At 44.3% G+C, this 24,392-nt stretch overlaps 1 protein-coding gene and 1 pseudogene across 1 annotated transcript in view; one reads left to right on the forward strand and one right to left on the reverse strand.

Annotated features, from left to right (window-relative positions):
* KIF15 (kinesin family member 15) overlaps nt 1–24,392 on the reverse strand; it is a 68,635-nt gene that overhangs the window by 6,595 nt on the left and 37,648 nt on the right. The window contains exons 17-31 of the mRNA XM_039228274.1: nt 20,204–20,401; nt 19,283–19,390; nt 18,755–18,860; nt 17,574–17,739; nt 14,591–14,741; nt 14,294–14,379; nt 13,003–13,072; nt 12,295–12,381; nt 11,399–11,503; nt 10,173–10,295; nt 5,679–5,825; nt 4,808–4,909; nt 4,348–4,512; nt 2,496–2,605; nt 130–202 (exon numbers count right to left, since the gene is read on the reverse strand). Of these exons, the coding sequence (XP_039084205.1) occupies nt 130–202; nt 2,496–2,605; nt 4,348–4,512; nt 4,808–4,909; nt 5,679–5,825; nt 10,173–10,295; nt 11,399–11,503; nt 12,295–12,381; nt 13,003–13,072; nt 14,294–14,379; nt 14,591–14,741; nt 17,574–17,739; nt 18,755–18,860; nt 19,283–19,390; nt 20,204–20,401 (1,797 nt within the window). The remainder of the gene's footprint in view (nt 1–129; nt 203–2,495; nt 2,606–4,347; nt 4,513–4,807; nt 4,910–5,678; nt 5,826–10,172; nt 10,296–11,398; nt 11,504–12,294; nt 12,382–13,002; nt 13,073–14,293; nt 14,380–14,590; nt 14,742–17,573; nt 17,740–18,754; nt 18,861–19,282; nt 19,391–20,203; nt 20,402–24,392) is intronic.
* LOC120229334 lies at nt 21,185–22,036 on the forward strand (annotated as a pseudogene).

Below are 24,392 nucleotides of genomic sequence, written 5' to 3' on the forward strand. Positions count from 1 at the left end.
TGCCAGCTCAGAGCTTGGAGCCTGTTTCAGTCTGTGACTCCCTCTCTCTCTGACCCTCCCCTGCTTGCGCTGTCTCTCTCTCTCTCTCTCCTAGAAATAAATAAAACATTTAAAAAAAAAAAATCGTACTTTAGCAAGTCTTTCTTTGATCATTTCTTCTTGTTCATTCTTCAGCTGTTGATGACCTGGATGATTCTGTTTGCTGCACAGACAAGAAAGAGAGGATGGGAAACACTGATAAGCATATTCAAGTAGCAATCTCATATCTACTGTATGCAGCAATGACAAGCTTTTCTGTAATGAAAAGTTAACTCTAACTCTGGTGACTAGGTCAAGTTAGCACAGTTCACAGATGTGACTGGTATATGGGGATGAAATAAGGCACCTCCCCTGAATTCAGGATGCCCTGCATAAAAAAAAATGAGGTGAACAGAGCAAGGGAATCTAATCAAGGCTTGGCTGAAAGTAAAGTAGAAATTTAGCCAAGAGTGGTATCTTAATGAAGATCAAATGTGAGCAAAGGGGGCTGAGAGCTGCGTGGTCCAGAAGCCTGGTGATCAGCGAGGGGAGGGAGGGGGCACATCTCTGGGTATGGGGAGGGGTTCCTTGGGCCAGCCTGGCACTGGAGCCTCGATGCCCCATTTGCTTGGATTGCATGGTCAGCTGGCAATTTTCTGATGACACTCTGGCATCCCATGTATGCTGACACCAGGAAGGGGATTCCCTGAGCACCAGACATAAATCTCTTTCACGGAAAAGGAATGCTCCTCTATATAAAGAAAACTACATTCTGGACGATGCATCATTATCATGTGAATTTGATTACTGTGAGTCCATTCTCTGTGAACTTGACAAGGGCAGGATCATAAACTGAGTGTCTGTGGGCAGTCCCTGGACCAGGGGGACATCCCCCAAGAAGAACCTGCCTGAAGGCCACAGGCTCCTCAGTGGTGAGGAAAAGATCATTTCTTAAAGGAAAACAGAAGCGCCAGTACTTTCTTGCACTTAATAAATCTGGCAGCTGAGACAGAAACAGTAATGAGACCTCAGTGAGGAAAAGGCCCCAAATCATTACGGAAGTGTTTTCTACGCTCTAATCTAAAAGTGGGTAAACTTTTTCCTGCCCAGGGCCAGACACCATATTCTAGGCTCTGGGAGCTGTGGGGTCTGGGACATGGCTATTCCACGTGGTTGCTACGATGCAAAAGCAGCCACAGCAGTATTTAAATCAAACAGCATGACTATGACCCAATGACACTGTCTTTACCAAACGTACCGTGGGCTAGATCCGACCCCAGAGTTGCAGATTTCTCCCGCTCTAATCTTTCAGGAAGGAGCTTCTTACCTTCATAAGGGACATTTGTCTATTAAATAAAGTATTTTTGAACTGTGATGTTATAAATGGGCTAGAAACATTCTATCTTCCATGCTCAAACTAGCTCTTGATAAAAGACAATGTACCAAGTACAATGCTTTTCTTTATGGGGGAGGAGGGCTGGTGGGGAGCATGTGGAAACCAGGTGGCCATGTGCAGGCCAGGTGGCCTGCATTGGAATCACCTGGAAAGGGAAGTGAAATCCTGGGAAGGCTGCTACTAAAAAGAGCATCTCAGATGCTCACTGAAGCCTGAAGAAGCATTTAGGGAAAGACCGTCAGTACCGCCACCACTACATCCTCCAGTGTCTGTTGTCTGAGTTAGGTTTCAGACAGTGCATCTCAGGGCCGCTTCCGGACAGGGAAGGGGAGCTGCCGGAGGGGAGAGCATCTGCCCGAGACAGCAGAACAGCAGGGACCCCTAGTCTGGGAAGCTGCATTCAGTGCGTGCCTCCATCCCAAATGGGACCTCCCTCCGCTTCACTTCCACTTGCTGTAGGATTTTCCTGGCCGCCCTCATCTCTAAGGCCTCACTCAGAAAGTTCACTGAAGGGCAGGACCATAATTCTACTTCGTATACCTAATATCTGCCATTTATTGAGTGACTCCCTTCTGCCAACCACTGTAACCAGCACTTTATACACATTATTTTTGGTTGTTACAACACCTTGTGAGAGAACTATCATTTTCCTCATTTTATGGCTAAGGAACCTAAGGCACTAGAAGTTAAAAACTGAGCCGAAAGTCACAGGACTTTGAAGTGTCAGCGATAGGACGAAGCCTAGCTGCCTGGGACACACTGCCGTGTCATTAGCAAATACAACTAGAAAGGGCCTTAGCAGAAGGCAAACCACCTGCACAGAGATATCCAGACTCGAAGGAACGGTCCCCAGTAAAGCTCCTTCCTGTGCAGGAGCATCCCCTGGACCGTGAGTCGTGAAGCCAAAGCAACTGGTAGGAAATCCTCCCTTTTTCTGCTGGACCCTCTCGAACCTTCTCTTTTGCTTCTCCACCCGCCCCTCCTTTTCGTAAAATAGAAGTAGACAGTTTGGTTCAAATTTCTGGTTTGAAATTCATTTCAATAGCTCTACAACAATGCAAAGGTTAACGCTCTTTCTCACCTCTTGTGCTTTTCCCCTTCGAGATCATCCAGCTGCCTTTGCAGGAGCCAGTTTCTCTCTCTTAGCTGCTCAGCCTCCAGGCGGACGTTTTCCATTTCACACAACTGCTCCTAAGAAGTCATCAAATCATGTCTTGTCAGAAAACACATTGTAGTAGGTGTTATTTTGCCTCCCAAGTGAGACCCATATTCACCTTGAAAGCCCCTTCCTATGCACAAAACACTGTACTGGGTATCACGGGGTAACAAGCAGACTATGACCAGCTTTGGGGGATTTTCGTGCCCACAGTGTATTAAACACAGACCCTTATCAATAGCACACAATTCATCAAGATGCCTTTATGAAAAAAAATGACCACAAGTCCCTACTTTGGTAAATTTTCTATTTGATTCTATTTAATAATAAATTCTGATTTAAAAAACTTGACATAGGGAATAGAGTCAATAATGCTGTAAGATCAGTGTATGGCGACAGACGGGAAGTACCCTTGCAGCGAGCACAGTGTAATGGATGGAACTGACGAATCACTCTGTTGGATAAAGGGGACAACTGATGTGCCACAGCCATTAAACTCTTGAGGTGGGCTCGAATTTGAAAGTCACGGGCATGACCATCCAGAAGAAATAAGTGCTTGTCTGCAAGGAGCGTCCTTTTTTATTTACTTCTCCTTGTCCATTGTCTGACCTCTTTCAACCTGACCCACTTTCTTCTGAGTACTCGAATCATGCCAATCTGGGTAGCAGCCACATTCCTCAGCATACCGAGAGCTGACCTACATAAAAAGGCAAGAAATGACCCTTCCACGAGGAACAGAGCTTGAAAGACTATGTATACTTCCCATCACTTGGGTACGGGGAGCTAATTTTGTTCCTGAACAAAACCTCACTGCAGAGCCAAGGCCTCACAGCCTGAAAGTGATCTTCTGTGACGTCCCCCATCCAGTCCACCCACACCGTCCACACCTCCACACCAGGCACTCCGCCGCACACCTCCCTCCCCTCAATACTCCTCAAACCACACTCTCCCCACACAGAAGCACCATAACCCCAAGTTCCTGGGTAAAAAAAATAAAGCAGAAAGCAGTTTAAAGGAATGGCAAACAAGATCAATTTTAACGACCTTAGACAAAAGCAAATCTCTAGAATACATAGAGAATGCCTACAAATCATTTAGGGAAAGTCCAAAACGAGAGGGGCGCCTGGGTGGCTTAGTCGGTTAAGCGTCCGACTTTCACTTAGGTCATGATCTCGCGGCTCGTGGATTCGAGCCCCGCGTCGGGCTCTGTGCTGACTGCCAGCTCAGAGCCTAGAGCCTGTTTCAGTCTGTGACTCCCTCTCTCTCTGACCCTCCCCTGCTCACGCTGTCTCTCTCTCTCTCCTAGAAATAAAAAAAAAAAAAAAAGAGAAAGATGGGCGAAGGATACAGGTCAGAGAAACAGAGGAACAAAAGATGCTCCATCTCATTCCTAAGGAGAAAAATACGAATTTACAACTGTAGCAAGAGAGCGTGCTTTAGCTATGAAACTGGCAAGGGCCTAAGTCAGGTGGCACTGTGGTCAGAGTAGCTGGCACAGCCTGTGTTTGGTACCATCATAACAACAGGGAGACAATGCTCGCAGACTTGGTTATCCATGGGAAAGTGGCTACCATGGGGGCCCGGGGCGGGGTGGGGGGGAGCCTGTCAGCTGGCAGCCTGGAGTCCGTGGGGAGAGGAAGGCTTTTTTGTCTGCCCTTTAGTTTTGTGCCTTTTGAATTCTGTACCTTCAGTGACCATGAAAGATACTGTTTCTTTTGTTGATTCTGGATACTGTTTATTTTAAAAGATTTTCTTTTGAAAAAAATTATCCAGTTACCTTCATTCTGAGGATTTCGGCATTTTTGACTTCTCTGTCTTCGTTTAGCTTTGAGACGAGGTGCTGCAGAGAAACCTTAGACGCTCTTCCATCTTCTATCTCCTGTTCTTGGGTTTCCAGGAGTTTTGCCAAATGTGTTTGAAAGTGAGGTGGTGTTTTAGGGCTCTAAAATAAAATTAAATTCCATCTAAGTGTTCGATTGATATTGTATAAAGATTTCATTTCAAACATAGATGCCTTGCCCACAGAAAACGCTTAGTTATTCAGCCTGTTATCTAATTCCTGTGCAAGTGAAACAAATAAAATGCCGATACCTTTTTATCAAGTAAAAAGCAGAAAAGGTACTGGCGAAAATCTCTTTCTATAGAAATACAAACCTACAGTCTTAGTGATTTCCACACTTTTATCCCTCATGAAACTGGTCCGTCTCCCCAGAGAACACCCCTTTTGTGACAGGCACCTGAGGATGCTCGGCAGCAAAATCCATTACGTGTTCGAGCTGTCTCATTTTGAAGTTATATTCGTTCTTTTTCTGTTCTACTTCCTCTTTCTTCTGGTTTAGCTGGGAAAATTGAACAGATGGAAGACGGCGAGTTAGAACATCATATGGGACACATGGTCCAGTTAGAACACACGAGCTTCCCAAGGTGTGAGGATACAGACTTTTCACATTATTTCCTCAGGACTTCATTAATAACTTGAAAAGCAGGGAGGTATCAAAACCAACCCAAACCACGGCAATGTTCACAGTCCTCAGCGGTCAACCCTGTGGCTGCTGTTTATGCCCAAGGACCTTGGTTGCTGCTAAAACCCTCCCCTCCCCCTCTCTCCCACAGACTTATTTACATCTTTTTTAAAAACTTTTTTTTAAATGTTTATTTTGAGAGAGAATGGGAGACAACATGAGTGGAGGAGGCGCAGAGGGAGAGGGAGAATCTCAAGCAGGCTCCACACTCAGCATGGCATCCGACGTGGAGCTCAATCTCACACTAGTGCTCACGACCTGAGCTGAAATCAAAGAGTTGGACACTTAACTGACGGAGCCACCCAGGAGCTCCTAAAAAATCTTTTTAAAGCTTCACTGGTAGTCAAAGGGTCATTTGAGGAAAATAAAATGTAAAACAACGGCCAGAAAGAGGATAAAAGTCAGCCGTAACCTTGCCCCAGAGGTTGGAAGTTGCCGGCACACGTCAGGGGGCCGAGGCGGGCCGAGGCGGCCGCGCAGCCGGGAAGCATGTGGGCAGCCCGCGGCCGTTCGGAGCCCACCGCGCAGCCTGACCACCGAAGCGCCCTGCCGCCTACGGACAAGGGGCCGCAGCTCCGGACCTCACCTGCTTCTGAAGTTCTTGGATCAGGGCCTCCTTCTTGGTCATCTCCTCCTGGGAAGACTGCAGCATCTCCGAGTGCTTCTTCGAGGCCTCGGTGAGCTTGTTCAGCTGCTCGGTGGCGTGAGCCAGGTCCTCGCAGAGCATGTCCTTCTGTCGGGGGACGAACCCCACAAGGGAAGATTGCTTTCTTAATTGTATAGTCCACCAAGGATTTGCAGATCACTACTATGTGCAAATTGCAAAAGGTTAAGAAAGTTTTAAGTGAGAACTTTCACTTGTTTTCGCTTATGTGCTAATCCAGTCCGAAGCAAACCAAGCAGGTAATATTTGTAAGAACAGGTCTAAAGAGAAACACTGCAGGAAATTCATACAGGTAATCCCAATTGGGGTTTAAGTGCATTCCACCCATTTCACCTAATACCGAACACTTCCCCTGACCCCCAGGATCTCAAAGCTGATCACTCCTTCCTTAGGTGGACTCCAGACACTGGTCTCTAGCTTACCTGCTCTCTGACCAATTGACTCTAGTCCTTTATACATTGGAAGGTAAATAGCTATAAGGATAAGTACCCCTCAGCCAGTTGGGGAGGGGCTGGGTAGTCACCAGATGGTGATCTATAGTCATAGGCCATCAGAGCTTCAGGGGCGTAGCTTGATGGAAAGTGGCCGAGAGAATCTGAAGTCCTGTGGGCTGCATACATAATTCCTGTGTACATAGCATGTTATCTCTATCAAGTTTGAGCAGAATTTGCTTACTCTAACTTTCCAAATGTCCACGTACATTATGTACATGTACATATTAACTATATATGTTAGCATGTACAATACTGCATAGATAACAGGTATATGTATATATTAATATACACATCACATACAGTAATAATGTATGTACGTACATATATATATGATATGATAAAAGTATGTGGAAAAATGTGATATGTCAGGCGTACATTCACACACACATATACTTATGTATCACACTTTTCCATGTATTCATTCTTTTATATCATTTTTCATTGGGTGGGCTCAATTTCACCTTATATATGCACCACAATTTAGCCCATCACTGAATGTTTTGGCTGATTTGAATTTTTCACTGTTATATGCATTATATTCTCATACTTAGATTATTTCTTTAGGCTAATTTCTAATTTCCAAAAGTGCAAAAAAATGAAGGCTATGTAATACCAGACCACCTCCCTAAAGGCTGAACTTAAACTTCACCACAAGTGTGAGTAATCACACTTCTCTGCAGATCTTCCTCAAATATTAATATTCACCAGCTGTAAGATCAAATGGTAACTTTGTGCTTAATTCGCATTGGTTTTATCGAGGTTTCTGGGCCACTACATTCTTCCTGGGGGGGCTGCGCATGCACCTTCCTGTGTCCATTCTCCACCAGAGTGAGTCTGTCTTTTCTTGAGTCTTTTGACCTAAGAGCTCTTCTATGGATTAAGGCAAGGACCCCTTTGTCATCAGTTCATTAGCTAATGAAGCCAGGAGATTAGTGAAAGGGGGAATGTGGGGGCGCCTGGGTGGCTCAGTCAGTTAAGTGTCCAACTTCGGCTCAGGTCATGATCTTATGGTTTGTGGGTTCGAGCCCCACGCTGGGCTCTGTGCTGACAGCTAGCTCAGAGCCTGGAGCCTGCATCGGATTCTTTGTCTCCCTCTCTCTTTGACCTTCCTCTACTCATGCTGCCTCTCTCTCTCTCTCTCTCTCTCTCTCTCTCTCTCAGAAATAAATAAAACATTAAAAAAATGTGAAGTGACTGTGGGCTGATTCCCCTTGAATCTAAGATACTTCAATCTGCACGGTCACATTTATTTTTTAAGAGAAGAGTGAGAGAGACACAAGGAGACAAAGGGAGTAAGAAAGAGCTTGGAGGTGAGTTGTACTGAGCTCCCATCATTCAGCCACTCCCATTCACACAGCTAGGCTTCCCTTCGTACTCGGCAACAGGCAGTGTGGAACCGAAGACTCAGTCCCCATTTTATACTCCATACAAGACCTTAGGGTGTGGCTTTTGTGTGCGACTTTCCATTTCTTTTTTTTTTTTAATGTTTATTTATTTTGAGAGGGGTGGAGGGAAAGGCAGAGAGACAGGGAGACAGAGAATCCCAAGCAGGCTCTGCACTGTTAGTGCGGAGCCCAACCTGGGGCGCAATCTCACGAACTGTGAGGTCGTGACATGAGCTGAGATCAAGAGTCAGATTCTTAACCGACTGAGCCACCCAGGGGTCCCTAAATTTTTTTTTTAATTGAAGTATAGTTGACACTATGTACGGACTTTTCAACTCACCTCCTAAAAATACTGCCAGTTCCCTCAGACTGAGCAACTCACAAGGGACCAGTCGGTGTCCTAAGCCCTTTCCAGGTGTCACCTCACTTCAGCTTCTCTTAAGCACTAGGCAACAGTGTTATCTCTGCTCCAGAGACGTGATGAATAAGGCAGAGACAAATGTAACCTTCACAGCGGCACAGAGCCAGGACTCAGACTCCAAAGTGGTCCAATCACCCCACAGCCTGGGCCCTGACAGCTTATTACTCTCGCCGTGTGCTCCTGGGGCCCAGGCTGTACTTGCCTATGTTCACCTCTGTGCACTGTGTGTTAGCTTGGAGTCTTTTCTGGGGTACAGGAGGTTAGAAATACAGACTACCGGGTAAACCCGCCTTGCAGATCTATCCCCAAAGGTTCTAAAGCTCAAAACTAGCGTGTGCACATGTGTTTCACTTTTTCTCCATCTCAGAGGTACCCAGAACCATCTTCGTGGCTGTGGTTAGAGCCCTCGGTGCCCACCCCAACTGCTTCCTGCGCCACGGCACACGGCACTTGCGGCCCCCACAACTGCCAGCTGAACTTCGAAAGCACTGCTCAGTTCTAGCTCACTCACAGCCACTTCTGGTTTTGTTAAAGATACAGCCGAGACTCCTGAAGACCCTCCTTGCACAGACTCCATCCGTCTCCACCTCAGCTCTCCCACCTCGAGCCTGACAGGCCCCACACACTGTGGCCGAGCTTCCCTCCCTAGCGAAGTCTGCTGCAGACACTATCTCCTCCGGGAAGCGCTCTGCCGCGTCCCTTTCCTGTGCTCTCCTTTCCTATGCTCCCGGGTCATTCGTTACATCAAGATACATTTAACTCTTAAAGTAGATAGCATATTTTGAGGTAAGTAACAGTGTTTTAATCATTCTTCCAGGCAAAGAGGAATGGTAGGTGGGTTCCATAAACATTTGTGGTTTCTTTCATGGGTAGCCTAGTTTAGCAAGAAAACTGTACTTATAAAGCAACCACAGAGCGGTATATATGGCGGGTTACTATCTGTGTGAGAAAAGGAAAACTAAATGTGTATGGGATTTGCCTAAAATCTCTGGAAGTGGAGTGCCCGGGTGGCTCAGTTGGTTAAGCGGCCAACTTCAGCTCAGGTCATGATCTCATGATTCATGAGTTCGAGCCCCAAGTCAGGTTCTCTTCAGATCCTCTGTCCCCTTCTCTGACCCTCCCCGACTCACACTCTCTGTCTCAAAAATAAAATTACAGTGGCTCCTGGGTGGCTCAGTCAGTTAAGTGTCCGACTTTCGCTTAGGTCATGATCTCGCGGTTCGTGGGTTCAAGCCCCGCGTCGGGCTCTGTGCTGACTGCCAGCTGAGAGCCTGGAGCCTATTTCAGAGTCTGTGTCTCCCTCTCTCTCTGACCCTCCCCTGCTCACGCTGTTTCTCTCTCTCTCTCCTAGAAATAAATAAAAACATTTTTAAAAAATAAATAAAAAATAAAATAAAATTACAAAAAAAAAAGTCTCTGGAAGGACACATGAGGGAATGTTTACTGCTTTATATAATTTAAATTTTGAACCATGTGACAGTACTGTTTGCTTATTTACTTACTTAATGAGAGAGAGAGAGAGAGAGAGGGAAGGAGGGAGGGAGAGAAAGAACATGGAGGGGAGGGGCAGAGGGAGAGAGAATCTTGAGCAGACTCCACGCCCAACACAGAGCCTGACTCAGGGCTCAATCTCACCACCTTGGGATCATGACCTGAGCCAAAATGGAGAGTTGGCCACTCAACTGACTGAGCCACCCAGGCGCTCCAGTACTGCTTAATTTTAAAAAAGGTAAGTTTACATCACCAACAAAAAATTAAAACCTACTTTAGCAAAAACCTGCTTCAGCTGGTTAACCAGCTCTTTCTGTGCTCCCTGCTGCCACCACTCCACCAAGTAAATGCAGTGGCCACTCTGCTCCCCTTTGGGAAGAGGGTCAGTTACAGGAACTTACCAGGTGTCGGCACAAATGAATGCAAACCAAACAATCAGATAAAATATAACAATTTTAGTGTTACCTATTAATGGGCTAACTACCCTAAGGGAAAATGGCTCTAATTATGACTTATCCCTTTAAAAAGCTCTCTATTTCTTCATTAATAACCTCCACACCCACATACACATTTAAACATTGACAAAGAAAAAGGCAAAAACGAGTCAGGATGTGTTAACATATACCTCTATGTCCTCAGAGAGTATTCTCAGTCTAAGGGCTTCTTTCAGATTCAGAATCTCCACTTCCTGTTTCTTAATCAACACTTTGCTCTCTTCCTTGTCAGCCAAAGCAGAGTTGTGTTTGCACTGCAGAAAGAAAGTTGTGACAGCTGTCGGTTTTCTTGTGTTTATTTCTATATTAGGAGTCTGAGCTCCAAGGTGATGATGAGACTAACACAAATAGTTCAATACTTAATGGACGAACGAATGGAAGAAGTGCACGAGTGGTGAAGAGAAGTCAGAAAGTCCCAAAGGTACCAGTGAAAAACCACTCAGGCTTTCTTATTGTTGTTTGGTCATCTCTATCCCCAGCGTGGGGCTCAAACTCCCAACCTGGAGACCAAGAGTCGCATGTTCCACCGGCTGAGCCAACCAGGTGCCTCATCTTATTATCACACCTTTATCAGGAGGCTGCCTTCAGCAACAAATGTGAGAACAGCACCTTCCCTTTGTAGCAGAGGAATGACCACCGTGGACAAAAACCTTCACCATGACCCGAGGTGAGGAGGAAGCACCAATAATCAATGCAGATATGCACAAGGTAGAAAGTAGTTACTTGTAGAAAATAGTTACTTGAGGAAACCAGAAAGTCCAATAATCACTCTGAACTTAACCAAAATGTATCATTTTATCTGAAAGCAACTAAGGAACACCCTTATCACGGACCACAACCGGCCCGCTTCCGATCAGCAATTCCCAATCGGTGCACACAGAGCACTGATCCCGGGCCAGGGTGATCAGAGAGGGCAGCAGCAGGCACCTCCCCCCCCGCCGCCCCCAGAGTCAGCATATTAAAAGCTGTAAGTTCTGCAAACCCAGAAACTCTGCTGGACATTGACTAGTATTTCCAAACCGATTTGACCACAGAAATCTTTTTTTCTCGTGAAACATTTGATAAACTTTTTTTCTTCAAATGTTTTATTTATTTCTGAGAGAGAGAGAGGGAGACAGTGTGAGCGGGGAGGGTCAGAGAGAGAGGGAGACACAGAATCTGAAGACAAGCTCCAGGCTCTGAGCTGTCAGCACAGAGCCCGACACGGGGCTTGATCCCACAAACTGTGAGATCATGACCTGAGCCGAAGTCGGACACTTAATCGACTGAGCCGCCCAGGTGCCCCAACATTTGTTAAACTCTTGAGGAATCTGGGAAGTGTGCTCAAATGTGTTATCTCGCTGGTGACGGAACTTACACTTATGTCCTTTAGTTCCTGCTTCAGGGTGTCTATAGTTTCTGTTTTCTCACACACCGACGTTCTCAGCTCCTGGACCTGGCTCATGAGGTCAGCTACAACTTCCTGACGAGGACAGAAACAATGTCTTTATACCAATGACATTAAGGAGGAGACCATTTTTAAACAACAGTTTACTTTTCCAAAAGACAACAGGAGAAGTCCATTTTGTTTCAGCAAAAAATGTCACATTACGTTATTATCAGTTTGTATTTTAATGGCTTTTACCTTATTTTTATTTAATCATTTGCTTTGGTTTTTCTGGATGAATTACAGGTAGGCATATAAGGAATTTATACCTAATTTTATACTTGGACATACATATTTCATTTACTATCCTAGTTACAGTCAACACACCAGGAATCTGACAATTTGTACATGGCACTCAGAGTCAGTAAGAAGGGCTCACACTCACAGCAGCCTAGGAAAGAGGGGCGGGGTGGGTGTGTTTTAGAAACAATGCCATCAGGGGGCACCTGGGGGCCTCAGTCGGTTAAACATCTGACTCTTGCTTTTAGCTCGTGTCATGATCTCATGGTTACTGGGGTCAAGCCTGCTTAAGATTCTCTCTCTCCCTCTCCCTCTGCTCCCACCCCAAAACAAAAAAAAATAATAATTATAAAAACAAAATAATAAAAATAGAAACAGTGCCATCAGAAGTAGTAGAACAGCTTGCTCTTGAAGTTACATGGAGGATTAATCATAGAAGATCCCCTTCTCTGGCAACCTTGGAAGACGAACAAGGCCTAAGTGTCAACAGGAATGCCAGCTACCAGTCCCCCTGTGGGCAGGAGACCGGGACATGAAAGCCTCACTTGTAAAGAAAATGCAGAGACGCAACTTCAGCCTCTACCGACCTTGTCAGCATCTCTAGACTTCTCCAGAGAACGGATTACTTTTTCAGTAGCATATAAACTCTCTTCCAGTTTCTGTACTTTTGCCATCTATGGGGAAAAGCAAATATTTTTAGAAAAAGAATTAAACTCCCAAATCAGCCACACACACATACAGGGAGGAAAAAAAGGAGTTGAAATCTCCTTTTCAGGGGCGCCTGGGTGGCTCAGTCAGTTGAGCATCCGACTCGGCTCAGGTCATGATCTCACAGTTCGTGGCTTGGAGCCCCGTATCGGGCTCTGTGCTGACAGCTCAGAGCCTGGATCCTGCTTCAGATTGTGTCTCCCTTTCTCTCTGACCACCCCCCCGCCTTGCTCACGCTGTCTCCCTATCTCAGAAATAAATAAAACATTAAAAAAAAAAAAAAAAGAAATCTTCTTTTCATATTGTACAGTGCTCACTAGGTAACACTTAAAGGGAGAAACTGGGTTAAAAGGCATGGATTTCGCGGTTCTCCGCCAGGGGGCCACCAACAAAGTATTATTATAGCCTTCTAGGAGTTAGAAAAACAAGAGCTCAAAAATAATACAACCAACCAAAAAGTCCATCCTTTCTTACAACCTATCTTTGACACCTGGGAGCTAAAGCCATGTTTATAACGCACCTCTCCAGACACCGGGACCAGGAGTTACAGACCTCAAAGGCTAGAATTAAGAGCACAGGTCACTCACCTGCTGCTCACATTTGGCTATCTCCTTCTGTTTCTCCTGACGCACAACCTCAAGAACTTCTAAGATTTCTCTGGAAGAAAAGAATGATCTTTTTTACTCATGACTTCATCCAATGGAAACAGGAACTGAGTGCGTTTGTACAGAAGAGCTTCAGTGAACGGCTACGGAACTTTGGCACACGCTCGTCATCAGGCACTGCATTCTAGAAGTCAAGATCTGAACCCGTTTCTTCAACAAACTAAGGAGAACCCACCTTTGTGCTACTAGTTTCTTTTTCTTTGGAGCACTCAGGACTTGCTGACATAAGCATGTGTTTATCACCTATCTCTCTGTTAGAATGTGAAACTCACGGGGACGGGGTATTTTGTTCTCTATCTCTATATAAATGTTCTGGCATTTACCGGAATAGTGCCCGGTTTGTTGGATACCACCTAGTGTCTGAACAACTAAACGGTTAACTGTTTCCCAGCTAGGATGTATGCCCACTAGATGTAACCACCTCCGTAGCCCCAGGCCTAGAAGAGAGGCTGAGTCATACTAAGAACTCTCAAAGTATCTGCTGAATAAACAAACACAACTTCCTCTCACTAAAGTAATGATCATCCTGCTGGCTGAGGCCAAGAGACTGACAGAGATCACCAAGGAAAAGAACCTGGAGAGACAGGCAAGAAGGATGATGGCATTCCATATTAAGGGACAAAAAGAAAAACAGCAGCTAGAAAAATAATAGTAGAGACAGAAATAAAAACCAGTCCCCACCTTTCAGTTATAAAAATACCAAGATTGGGGCGCCTGGTGGCTCAGTTGGTTAAGCATCCAACTTTGGCTCAGCTCATGACCTTATGGTTCGTGGGTTTGAGCCCCATGTCGGGCTCTATGCTGACAGCTCAGAGCCTGGAGCCTGTTTCAGATTCTGTGTCTCCCTCTTTCTGCCCCTCCCCTGCTGACAGGTGCGCACGTATACGTGCTCTCTCCCCTTCTCTCTCAAAAATAAACATTAAAAAAAAAAAATACCGAGATTTATTTACACAAGAGCCTGAGTTCTGATCACCATCAACTGCTATGCATTTCAAAAGTAGCATAGCTACTTACTGAATGCTTTTGAAAAATTAAGTTGGTCTACATAGCCAAAATGAATCTGATATTCATTTTTTAAAAACAATGTTTTTAAAAAAAAATAACCTTACAGGGCATCGGTAATTAAAAAAAAACCAAACAAACAACTCAAGATAAAGAATGTGGTAGTAAATGACATTCTAGTCAACTAATGAAAAAGATAAATAGCACTCACTTAGAACTGTTTTCTTTATCTTCTTCAAATTGTAATAATAATTTGTTATTGCGTTCTTTTTCTGCCTCAAAAAGCTCCACCAAATTCTAAAAGACAATGTTAGATTAGATGTTAAGTAACCGTCACTAGCAACGTGCAGTCAATAAACACTTTGAGTACCTTTTAGGGTGCCAGGCACTAGGGGCCAGTACAGGAAGTCAGAAGAGGTCAATAAAGAGGCCTTGCCCTGTGCTCCAGGGAACAATCACACATCCAGGACAAATTCATCAATAACCAATAATACCTTTCTTAACTTACATTCAGATCAGATTTCAGAGTTTCATTTTCATTTTTGCAGTTTTGGAGGTTTTTTGAAAGTTGGTCAATTTCAAACTTCATTACTTCTTGTAAGTTCTCATAGGAATCCTGTAGGCAGGCTTTGCTCTCAAGAAGCTTTTCTTTCTCTAATCTTTATTGGAAAACATTTTTACAATGGTCAATACAAACATCAAATGTAGTTCTGCAAGTTCAATTACCGGCAGTTCCTGTCTACAGACTGTGCCCAACTACAGAAGCCGTGACCGACGTAACGCTCCTCGGGACTGTGTGTGGAATTCCTGAGATGTACAAACATGTAAGACACAATGGACCACTGAGCAGTGCGTTGGGGCCGGAAAAGACAGGGTGGGCGTGTTAGCCTGCAGCCATATACCTCCTCCTTCTGCCTCCCGGGGTCTTGACCAGACATGCCGAGCTCATGGGCAATTTTGGGTCATAGATTCATTTTAGGGGGTTCTAGACCTAACTCTCCCTAGCTAGGGAATGGCCCTTCACTTAGTTTTCTTGATACCTCACCTCTATTCTTTCATCACATATTCTCGCAATTCTAGGAAGGTTTCAAGACGGCGGGCGTGGCTTTGGTTTGAGCAGGAGAGTAAAGGCGCTCGGAGAGAACCATCTCTCAGTTCACAGGATTATTATTTCCCGCCTCTTAGGTTCTCATCCTCTCATTCCGCTCTGCACCCGCTGTGACAGGCCCAGACAGCCAAGGCTCAGCCAAGAACTAGTGAACAACGAACTTGACTCTGCACCATCCAAAACAGAGGTCCCAGCTTGTACACAGGTCATCAGGCAGGGATCGATCTGCTTTACTAACCGAAAGCAGAGCAGAAGTGGCACTTTACACAGTGGTCATGGGGCGCCTGGGTGGCTCAGTTGGTTAAGCGTCCAATTCTTGATTTTGGCTCAGGGCATGGTCTCACTGTGGGTTTGAACGCTCTGTGCTGAGAGCATGGAGCCTGCTTGGGATTCTCTCTCTCTCTCTCTCTCTCTCTCTCTCTCTCTCTCTCTCTCTCTCTCTCTCTTTCTCTGTCCTTCCCCTATTCACGTGTGCTCACTCTCAAAATAATAAATAAACTTACAAAAAAACCCCAAAGTGGTATGAATCAGTTGCTAAAGAGAGACATACAGACAGCAGATGGGAGGGAGAAGAGATGTGTGTATTTATGATACAACCTGTACATACAAAGCAGCCAAATGATTCAAGGAACACATAGCGGTATTTGGTTATTTCACACAGGGGCCTTCTCAACTCCTGGGGAGCCACGGAATATAAGCAGCCCCACGAGTGATACACTCGGTGTTTAAACCTGAGACACTGAGAAAAATTAAATTATGTCAAATTTAAAAAGCAAAAAAGTACTTGCTATTTTTAAGACAGGATTTAAGTACATAGTCATATAGTGGATTCTTAAAATTTTAGATCTGGTTCAACAGACCTATAAACATGAGGAAATTAAAATCCAATGAGATAAGTGGAGAGACCTTTCCAAACAAATCACACAAAGTTAATTTGTGACACAGCCAAGATCAGTCAGTGACTTAGATGTTAAAAACAAGTGCCTGGTAAGAAAAAATGACAGTGCACCAGCAATGACAAGTGGCAACTGGCCAGAGCCTCGGTGCTGGGGAGACAGCGCAGGGGCAGTGGAGGCTATGCTGCCTGTGCCCGCCCGCACGTCTTATGGGAAAGGAGTCATTCATGGGGCAGGGATGGGATTTCAGGCAACGCTGAAAGATGGATTTTTGTAAGAAAGCTCTCAATCTTAATGCTACGCTAAACTTTTTTTTTTTTTTTACTGTGTATTTTTGAGACACACACACACACACACACACACACACACACACACACACACAGAGTGTGAGTGGGGGAGGGGCAGAGAGAGAGGGAGACACAGAATCCGAAGCAGGCTCCAGGCTCTAAGCTGTCAGCCCAGAGCCCGAGGTGGGGCCCAAATTCACAAACCACGAGATCATGACCTGAGCCGAAGTCAGATGCCCAAGCAACTGAGCCACCCAGGCGCTCCTATGCTAAACTTCTTAAAAACCACAATGGGCAGGTCCAGCAAAAACATGTCTATGGGTGGATTTGGCCTGCAGATCTCAAGTTTTCTTTCTCTATTTTAATCCCTTGTGCAGAAAACACACAAAAACTGCATATTTAAACCTTTGCAACGTCTATCATGCTCACGGTATCACGTGCCAAATGTCCATTATTAAATTACTGTCACGGACCCATGAGATGGCATCCAAAACACAAAATGGTTTTATTAAAGGTTGAAACTGGCAAGGAAAAGAGTAGTAAAAACAAACCACTTACATCTGTCATTCCTTTGTTTCAAGATTACCACACTGCCTCCCGCCAGCCTCTGACAAGTTTCTGTGGACAACAGTGACAACTACTAACTTGCTCCCCCTTGTACTGTCCCTTCTTCTAATAAGAGCACCCCTCTCTCTCTGGAAAAGGTGCATCCCCTATGTTGGGCCTGTACCCCCGCAAGCCCTGGTCAGTGGCTGGTCCGCAGGTAAGCAGAGGACTCCAGCAAAACCAGTTCACGTTCTCCCGGGGATCGATACGTGGCTTCTGGGGCAGAGGATTTATTTCATCACCAGGGTCACTACGCTAAGAGAATATGGAGCGGTTTGAGGCCATCTGTTTCCTGTCACACAGAGGAAGGCTCTCAACAGTAGGACTGAGTAAGGGCAACATAATGGGGGGAAGCAGAGCAGGGACTGAGAGAGACAGAGAGACAGAGACAGAGAAATGTGCACTGACAATATCTTTTGAGACTCGATCTAGTTTGTCCCTGAAACCAAAATCACCTCTAGGCCTCCCGGATATTGTGAGCCAGTAATTTTCCTTTTTGTTTAACTAGTTTGAGTTGGTTTGTAGCACTTGCCCGGCGAGCAGTCACAGGCTGCAGGCCGACCAGGCAGCCAGATGGTACCAGCACCACTCTACCTGACGCTGTCCAGCTGGAGCTGCACGTGCGCGTGTCGATCAGAAAGGCTACTCAGTTCTTTCTCCTGACTCTCTCTGAACGAGCTGTACTCCAGTTTCACGGAAGACAGCTCCTTGTCCGCAGAATGAAGAACGACTCGCAGGTCATGCACCTCACTTTTCAAAACTAAAAAACAAAATAAATTCTCAATAGGTTTCTTCATATACATAAACACATACATACGTGTGTATATATATATACATATATACAGATATATATACATATTTTTTTTTGCAAAGTAGACAAAGAAGTTGGATGGATATTTTCACACAAACAGCAAGAACAAGTTGGAGAGACCAATTTTAAGTTGTTGAACAACCAAGTGGAAGGTACTTAGGAGCACAGAGATTTCTATTTTATTCCTCCTCTCCTCATTTATGATTTTTGATGTATTTCTATGAAAAAAGAAAAGGGTTAGCATCTGTCCCTGATCTGCAGGTCACTTGACCGTTCCACCTTTCTCCTGTGGCATGTATATGACAACTTCTAATATAAGGGGGAAAAAGATCAACAGATTTAACATATTTTAAGTGACCTGATCTTATTGAAAACCCCTTGGTGACACACCAGAACATTCCAAAATGGGTTAAACACTGCTGGTCTTCTAAGTAAACTCCAATTAGAGGTAACATCAGGTAACTCTTTAGATCAAAAAAAAAAAAAAAAAAACCAAAACCAAAACCAAAACAAAACAAAAAACAGAATGGCTGTCTTTTGTCTTAGCTTTATTACAAACTGCTCCAAACACTTTGATGAAAGGAGAAATAAGCTGGAAAAAATTGGGAATTAGGTGATACTCCCATCTCTACGGATATGTACAAATACACAGTTATTCTTTATTCTGTCACTGTCAAACGTTATTCATCCTATATTTCAAGACACTTCATTTTCAAAGCAATATTAAAACTTTCAGCAACCAGTTCAATCACTTGTTTGTGACCAGTCCTGGAGCAAAGTACCCTTTCTGATATGGGACTATTACTTACCACTGCCCTGCAGACTCAAGTCTGGTCATCTAATTAAAAACAAAACAAAACAAAACAGAACAACCAAAAACACAGGGGCAAGACTTACACATAGAGGTCAAAAGATACCGAGTTACGGTATTCAGATTACAAAGCTCCCAACTGTCTGAACTTACAGTCATTCTTGGTTTGAGTGTCCCGAAGCTGCTTTTCAAGGACATTCAATTGTGAGAGATGCTCTTGCTGCTGTCTGGTCCAATCAGTTCTTTCTGATGAGAGCAGCTTTGAGGAAAAGAGAAATTTACTGAAAAATGGAATACTGGCCTGCTAGGATACTCTCCAAATCATTACCTTGTTTCTGTTTTTAAAATCTAGCTTAAGGTCTCTGACAGAGGAAAGCCGGCTGTTCCCATGAAGCACAGTGAGGAAGACTGACAAGCGGCAGGACCACTGCAAGCACCTGGGCCATCCACCTGCTTTGTTCTGAACTCACAGCAACGGCCCTATTTGCACCGTCCACTAAGTGAGCTAGAATTCAGCTTAGGCGGTGTGTGTCACGATCAGAGCAGTATGTGAAGGAACACAATAAAGAAGACAACCCAAAGAAGCCCTGACAAAGGCTTGGCTAAGTCCTCTATTCGTCTTGTAACACTCCTCCTTTGAGGCTCGGTTTCATACATCTTCTGAGGCCCTGCTCCTCTCACCTCCTGCGTTTGTAGAGAATGATGTTCCAGTTTGTCAATGTGCTGCTGAAGCTTCAGGTTTTTATGCTCTTCCTCATCCAACTTGGCTTGAAGGACACTCATTTGTTCCTGCAACACAAAAACTTCAGTTCTCAAAAATTCTCTTTAATGGAAATTGCAAACATTCCATTTCTTCTGCATTAAAAAAAAAAAAAATTCAAAACCTCACAGGGACAAAGAGATCAAAGGCCAGTTTGGAGCCACTTTCTACTACTGACTTCTCATGTTTCAGAATGACACCTGTGGTCCAACAAAGTGGATAATTTGAAACACAAAGGGAAAAGTGATTAAATGGACTCAATCACAGAGCATCTTGAGACTTCTAAGAAGTTTTCCCAAGGCTGCATGGAGTGACTTTACAAGAATGGCCTTCAGGCCTTCGAAAGGGCGCACTTTGGGAATTTGAGGGTGGTCTGGCTCATTCTAAGTGTTGTTAGATAGCAGAAAAACTTTTTGAAAAAATAAATCACCAGAATTCTGAGATAAACACACTTCACATGTTCTTTCAAACACACCAAATAGTGTCTGAAATTTGATCTATAATAAGATTCTTTCAATTATTTTAGTTTTATTTAGCAGAGACAATACTGTGCTATAGAAACCAGTTCTGGAACTTGAAGTTGGGGGCAAGACTGGCCTCTTCACATACGAGAGAGTCAAAGCCTGAGGAGACCTGAGAGTGGGACTTCCTGACTACCACAGAGCAAACAAAGTAAAGGAGGAAAAGCAGGCCGGTTTCTGCCTTCACACACCCATATTTAACAAGATACAATTTTAATACCACAGACATTTGAACACTACAAGTTACAGAGTTAAAATGGTAAAGGGAGTTTGTTCTCAATGAATGTCTAATTACTTATTATTTCTAGAACTAAACATTACCTGCACCATTCTGAGCTCTTCAGAAATGGCCTCAAACGCTTGTTCGTTCATCTCGGGTGGAACTGGCTCATTCAAGATATTATCCTCTAATTTGCTGGGATTCTGACCGTGCACGTGGCCAAAGCTCCCCGCTTCAGGGCTTAGTTTTGGTACTGGTCGAGACCAAAGTTGATAAGCCTTGGTTGGCGTAGTTATGATCTGCGGGAAGAAGTGATTACAGACAACGCTGGCACTTGTGAACAACACAGCCCTAGCAGTGAGTAACCGTGTGAACAAAAAGGATAAAATTGACATTCTAATCGTCAAGAGTATCCTTGAGAGGTGGGAGAGAAATGCCCAAGTAGAAGCAAATCTATCAATTCAATGTGGTCTCAAGCAAAATTCCCTAAGATTTTTAAAACTGAAACTAGTTAAGCCAATTCTAAACTTCATACAAAGAATAATTGTCCAAGGAGAGACAAATGAAAGAACAAATGGGGAAGATTTCCCTGGCCTACATCAAATACACAGAGAAATGCTGAAAGTTCAAATTTGTGAGAAAATCAAAGACTATTAAAAATTAAATCTGGGGCGTCTGGATGGCTCAGTTGGTTGGGCATCCGAATTTAGCTCAGGTCATGATCTTGTGGTTCATGGGTTTGGGCCCCGAGTTGGGCTCTGTGCTTTGGATTCTGTGGCTCCCTCTCTCAGCCCCTCCCTGACTCATGCTCTGTCTCTCTGTCTCTCTCTCAAAAATAAACACTGGAAAAAAAAAAAAAAAGCTAAATCCCTATGTCATACCATTCAAAAATAAAATAGCAGATGCATTAAACATCACATCTCAATGTAAAAATAAAATTATAAAAGTAGTGAAAGAATATACTGATGATCTTGAGATCATCTGGGCCTTTAAAAATACTTAAAAGAGGCTCTCTGCTCCTCCCCACTGGACAGTCACCAGCGATGCTTTTAATCCCTAGCTTACTGGATACTGCCGCCATTAATGATGCCTTCACTGACCTTAATTATTAATTACATGGTCTACATGCTCTAGTACGATTCCACCCAAGGCAAACTCCACAGCACAGTCAAGGCTGAGAGCTAGAAACTTGTCATCAATGGAGAGCCCATCTCCATCTTCCAGAAGCAAGACCCCACCAACATCCAATGGGGCGATGCTGGTGCTGAATATATTGTGGAGTCCACTGGGGTCTTCACCACCATAGAGAAGGCTGGGACTCACATGAAGAGTAGGGCCAAGAGAGTCATCACAGCTGCCCCTTCTGCTGATGTTCCCGTGTTTGTGATGGGTGTGAATCATGAGAATTAGGAGAACTCCTTCAAGATTGTCAGCAATATTTCCTGTACAAACAGCTTGGGCCCTCTGGCCAAGGTCATCCATGAAAACTGGCATCACGAAGGGACTCACAACCACAGTCCATGCCACCACTGCCACCCAGAACATCATCCCTGCTTCTACTGGTGATGCCAAGGCTGCAGGCAAGGTCATCCCTGAGCTGAATGGGAAGCTCACTGGCATGGCTTTCCATGTTCCCACCTCTAACATGTCAGTCATGGATCTGACCTGCCGCCTGGACAAAGCAGCTAAACACGATGACATCATGAAGGTAGTGAAGCAGGCATCGGAGGGCCCCCTCAAGGGCACCATGGGCTACATTGAGGACGAGGTTTGTCCTCGACTTTAACAATGACAACCACTCTTCCATCTTTGATGCTGGGGCTGGCACTGCCCTCAATGACCATTCTGTCAAGCTCATTTCCTGGTATGACAATGAACTTGGCTACAGCAACCAGGTGGTAGAACTCATGGTCCACATGGCATTCAAGGAGTAAGAGACCCCTGGACCACCAGCCCCAGGGAGAGCAAGGAGAAGAGAAAGGCTCTCGGTTGCTGGGGTGTCCTTGCCCCAACTCACCCCCAACAGAGAATCTCCTGACCTCTACACAGTTTCCATCCCAGACCCTCTGAAAAAGGAGATGCACTTAGGGTGCCCTATTGTCATGTACCATCAATCGAGTATACTGTACCCAGAAAAAAAAAATACATAAAAGTCACAAATATGAAAGATGAATAAACCTAGCTGTATCAAAATTGTAAAAGTTCTGTATAACAGAGAAGTATCACACACAAAGATAAAAGACAAGCAACACAATGGCGAATACACTGGCAGTGGTATATACAACAGGGAAAAGAGTAACATGGTAAAAACTACAAATCAGAAGGTAAACAACTAATAGGAAAACGAACTTTTTTTTTCTCACAAAAAAGGACAGTGTTCATAGAAGATGTGAGACCTTATCAGAAATGAAAGAAATGAGAATTAAAACCTTTACAAGATAAACATTCCTCACCCATCAGACTGTCAAATATGAAAAAGTCAAACAATGCCAGCTCCAGGGGCTGGCACTGGGCACTGGCAGACATGGTGCAGACACCCGGCGGTCACTTGAGTGGGACGAGACTGACCCCAATGCTGAGACATCAGAAGACGACCACTCCATCACAGACTCCACCCCAAAGAACCCCTGCACTGGCAACCACCTAAATAAGCCATGGGTTGTCCAAAACATGGCAGCCTCGATGTAAAATGAGGTAGAGCTCTATGTACTAGTTAATGCAGAAAGGCCCAAGGCATAACCCAGAGTTAACAAAGGCCCACTGGAGAATAACATACGTAGGATGATTCCATTTAAACAACAAAGCAAACAAAAAACAATCTGTAAAAGAACTCAACGTATTTTGCCAGTCCATGCATATTTATTGTAGAAAATTGCCAAGTAAAAAGATTCCCAAACTGGTAACAAATGACTCCTAGGGATGGGGGATGAAGGGCTGGACTAGACGGAGTCTGGCGGTGGTGCTGAAAAAGAACTTGAGCCGAAACTTACAGATGTATATATATTTCTTTTAAACAAGAAAAAGGGGGTGCCTGGGTGGCTCAGTCAGTTAAGCGTCCGACTTCAGCTCAGGTCATGATCTCATGGTTCATGCGTTCGAGCCCTGCAGCGGGCTCTGTGCTGACGGCTAGCTCGGAGCCTGGAGTCTGCTTCAGATTCTCTGTCTCCCTCTCTCTCTGCCCTTCCCCTGCTTGTGCTCTCTCAACAATAAATAAATGTTAAAAATTTTTTAAAAAAGAAAAATGTGTTAATAAAGTACTCATATAATTGGAAACCAACAACAGGGGCACCTGTGTGGCTCAGTCTATTAAGCATCCGACTTTGGCTCAGGTCATGATCTTATGGCTCATGGGTTCAAGCCCCGCGTCGGGCTCTGTGCTGACAGCCAGCTCAGAGCCTGGAGCCTGTTTCAGATTCTGTATCTCCCTCTCTCTCTGACCCTCCCCTGCTCATGCTGTCTCTCTATCTCTCAGAAATAAATAAAATATTTAAAAAAAGAAGAAGAAGAAAAAAGAAAACTACTCCCAACAACAAAAGCTCTGAAATGCTGTGCTACTCTTAGAAAAACTTTTAATCACTTTAGTCTTATTTGCAGAGCTATAAATAGAGGAAGGAGGACTAGACTGCCACACGTGGTGCTTCAAGCTCTAGAATTCTACTTAGCTAAACGGTTACAGACACAGGATTATAAAACATTTGGCAATGTTGTACAAGTATTTTTTTTTTTAATGCTTATTCATTTGATAGAGAAAGAGAGTGGGGGATGGGTAGAGAGACAGGGATAGAGAATCCCAAGTACATTCCATGCTGTCAGTGCAGAGCCCAACTTGGGGCTTGATCCCATCAACCTGAGCTGAAATCAAGAGTCAGATGCTTAACCGAATGAGCCGACAAGGCACCACAGGAATTTTTTTAAAATTGAATTGAAAAAAAGAAAAAATTAAAGATTAAAGGATGAAACCAAAACCCAAAAAGACTCAGTGACAGTGACTACCTCCAAAAAGGGTCTTTGGTTCGTTGGCAGGAAGGACAGCAGAGAGAGACTTGTCACCCTTTATTCTTTGTACCTTTAACAAATCCAGTCATGTGAATTGCCTATTCAAACGAATGAATAAAATTTCTTTTAAAAGAAGTCTCCTATTAAGTGACACCAAAAATATCGCTTCTAAAAATAACCAGAAGGGATAAACGTCTATTTTTAAGATGTATACGGAATATTTTTTTTAGCCTTCAGACACTTTGGTACAAAAGCTCAATCACTGGCATCAGCATCATCACCTCCTTCGTCTTT

Source organism: Hyaena hyaena, unplaced genomic scaffold (assembly GCF_003009895.1).
Source record: "Hyaena hyaena isolate Hyena2069 unplaced genomic scaffold, ASM300989v1 scaffold_30, whole genome shotgun sequence".
Classification (NCBI taxonomy): domain Eukaryota; kingdom Metazoa; phylum Chordata; class Mammalia; order Carnivora; family Hyaenidae; genus Hyaena; species Hyaena hyaena.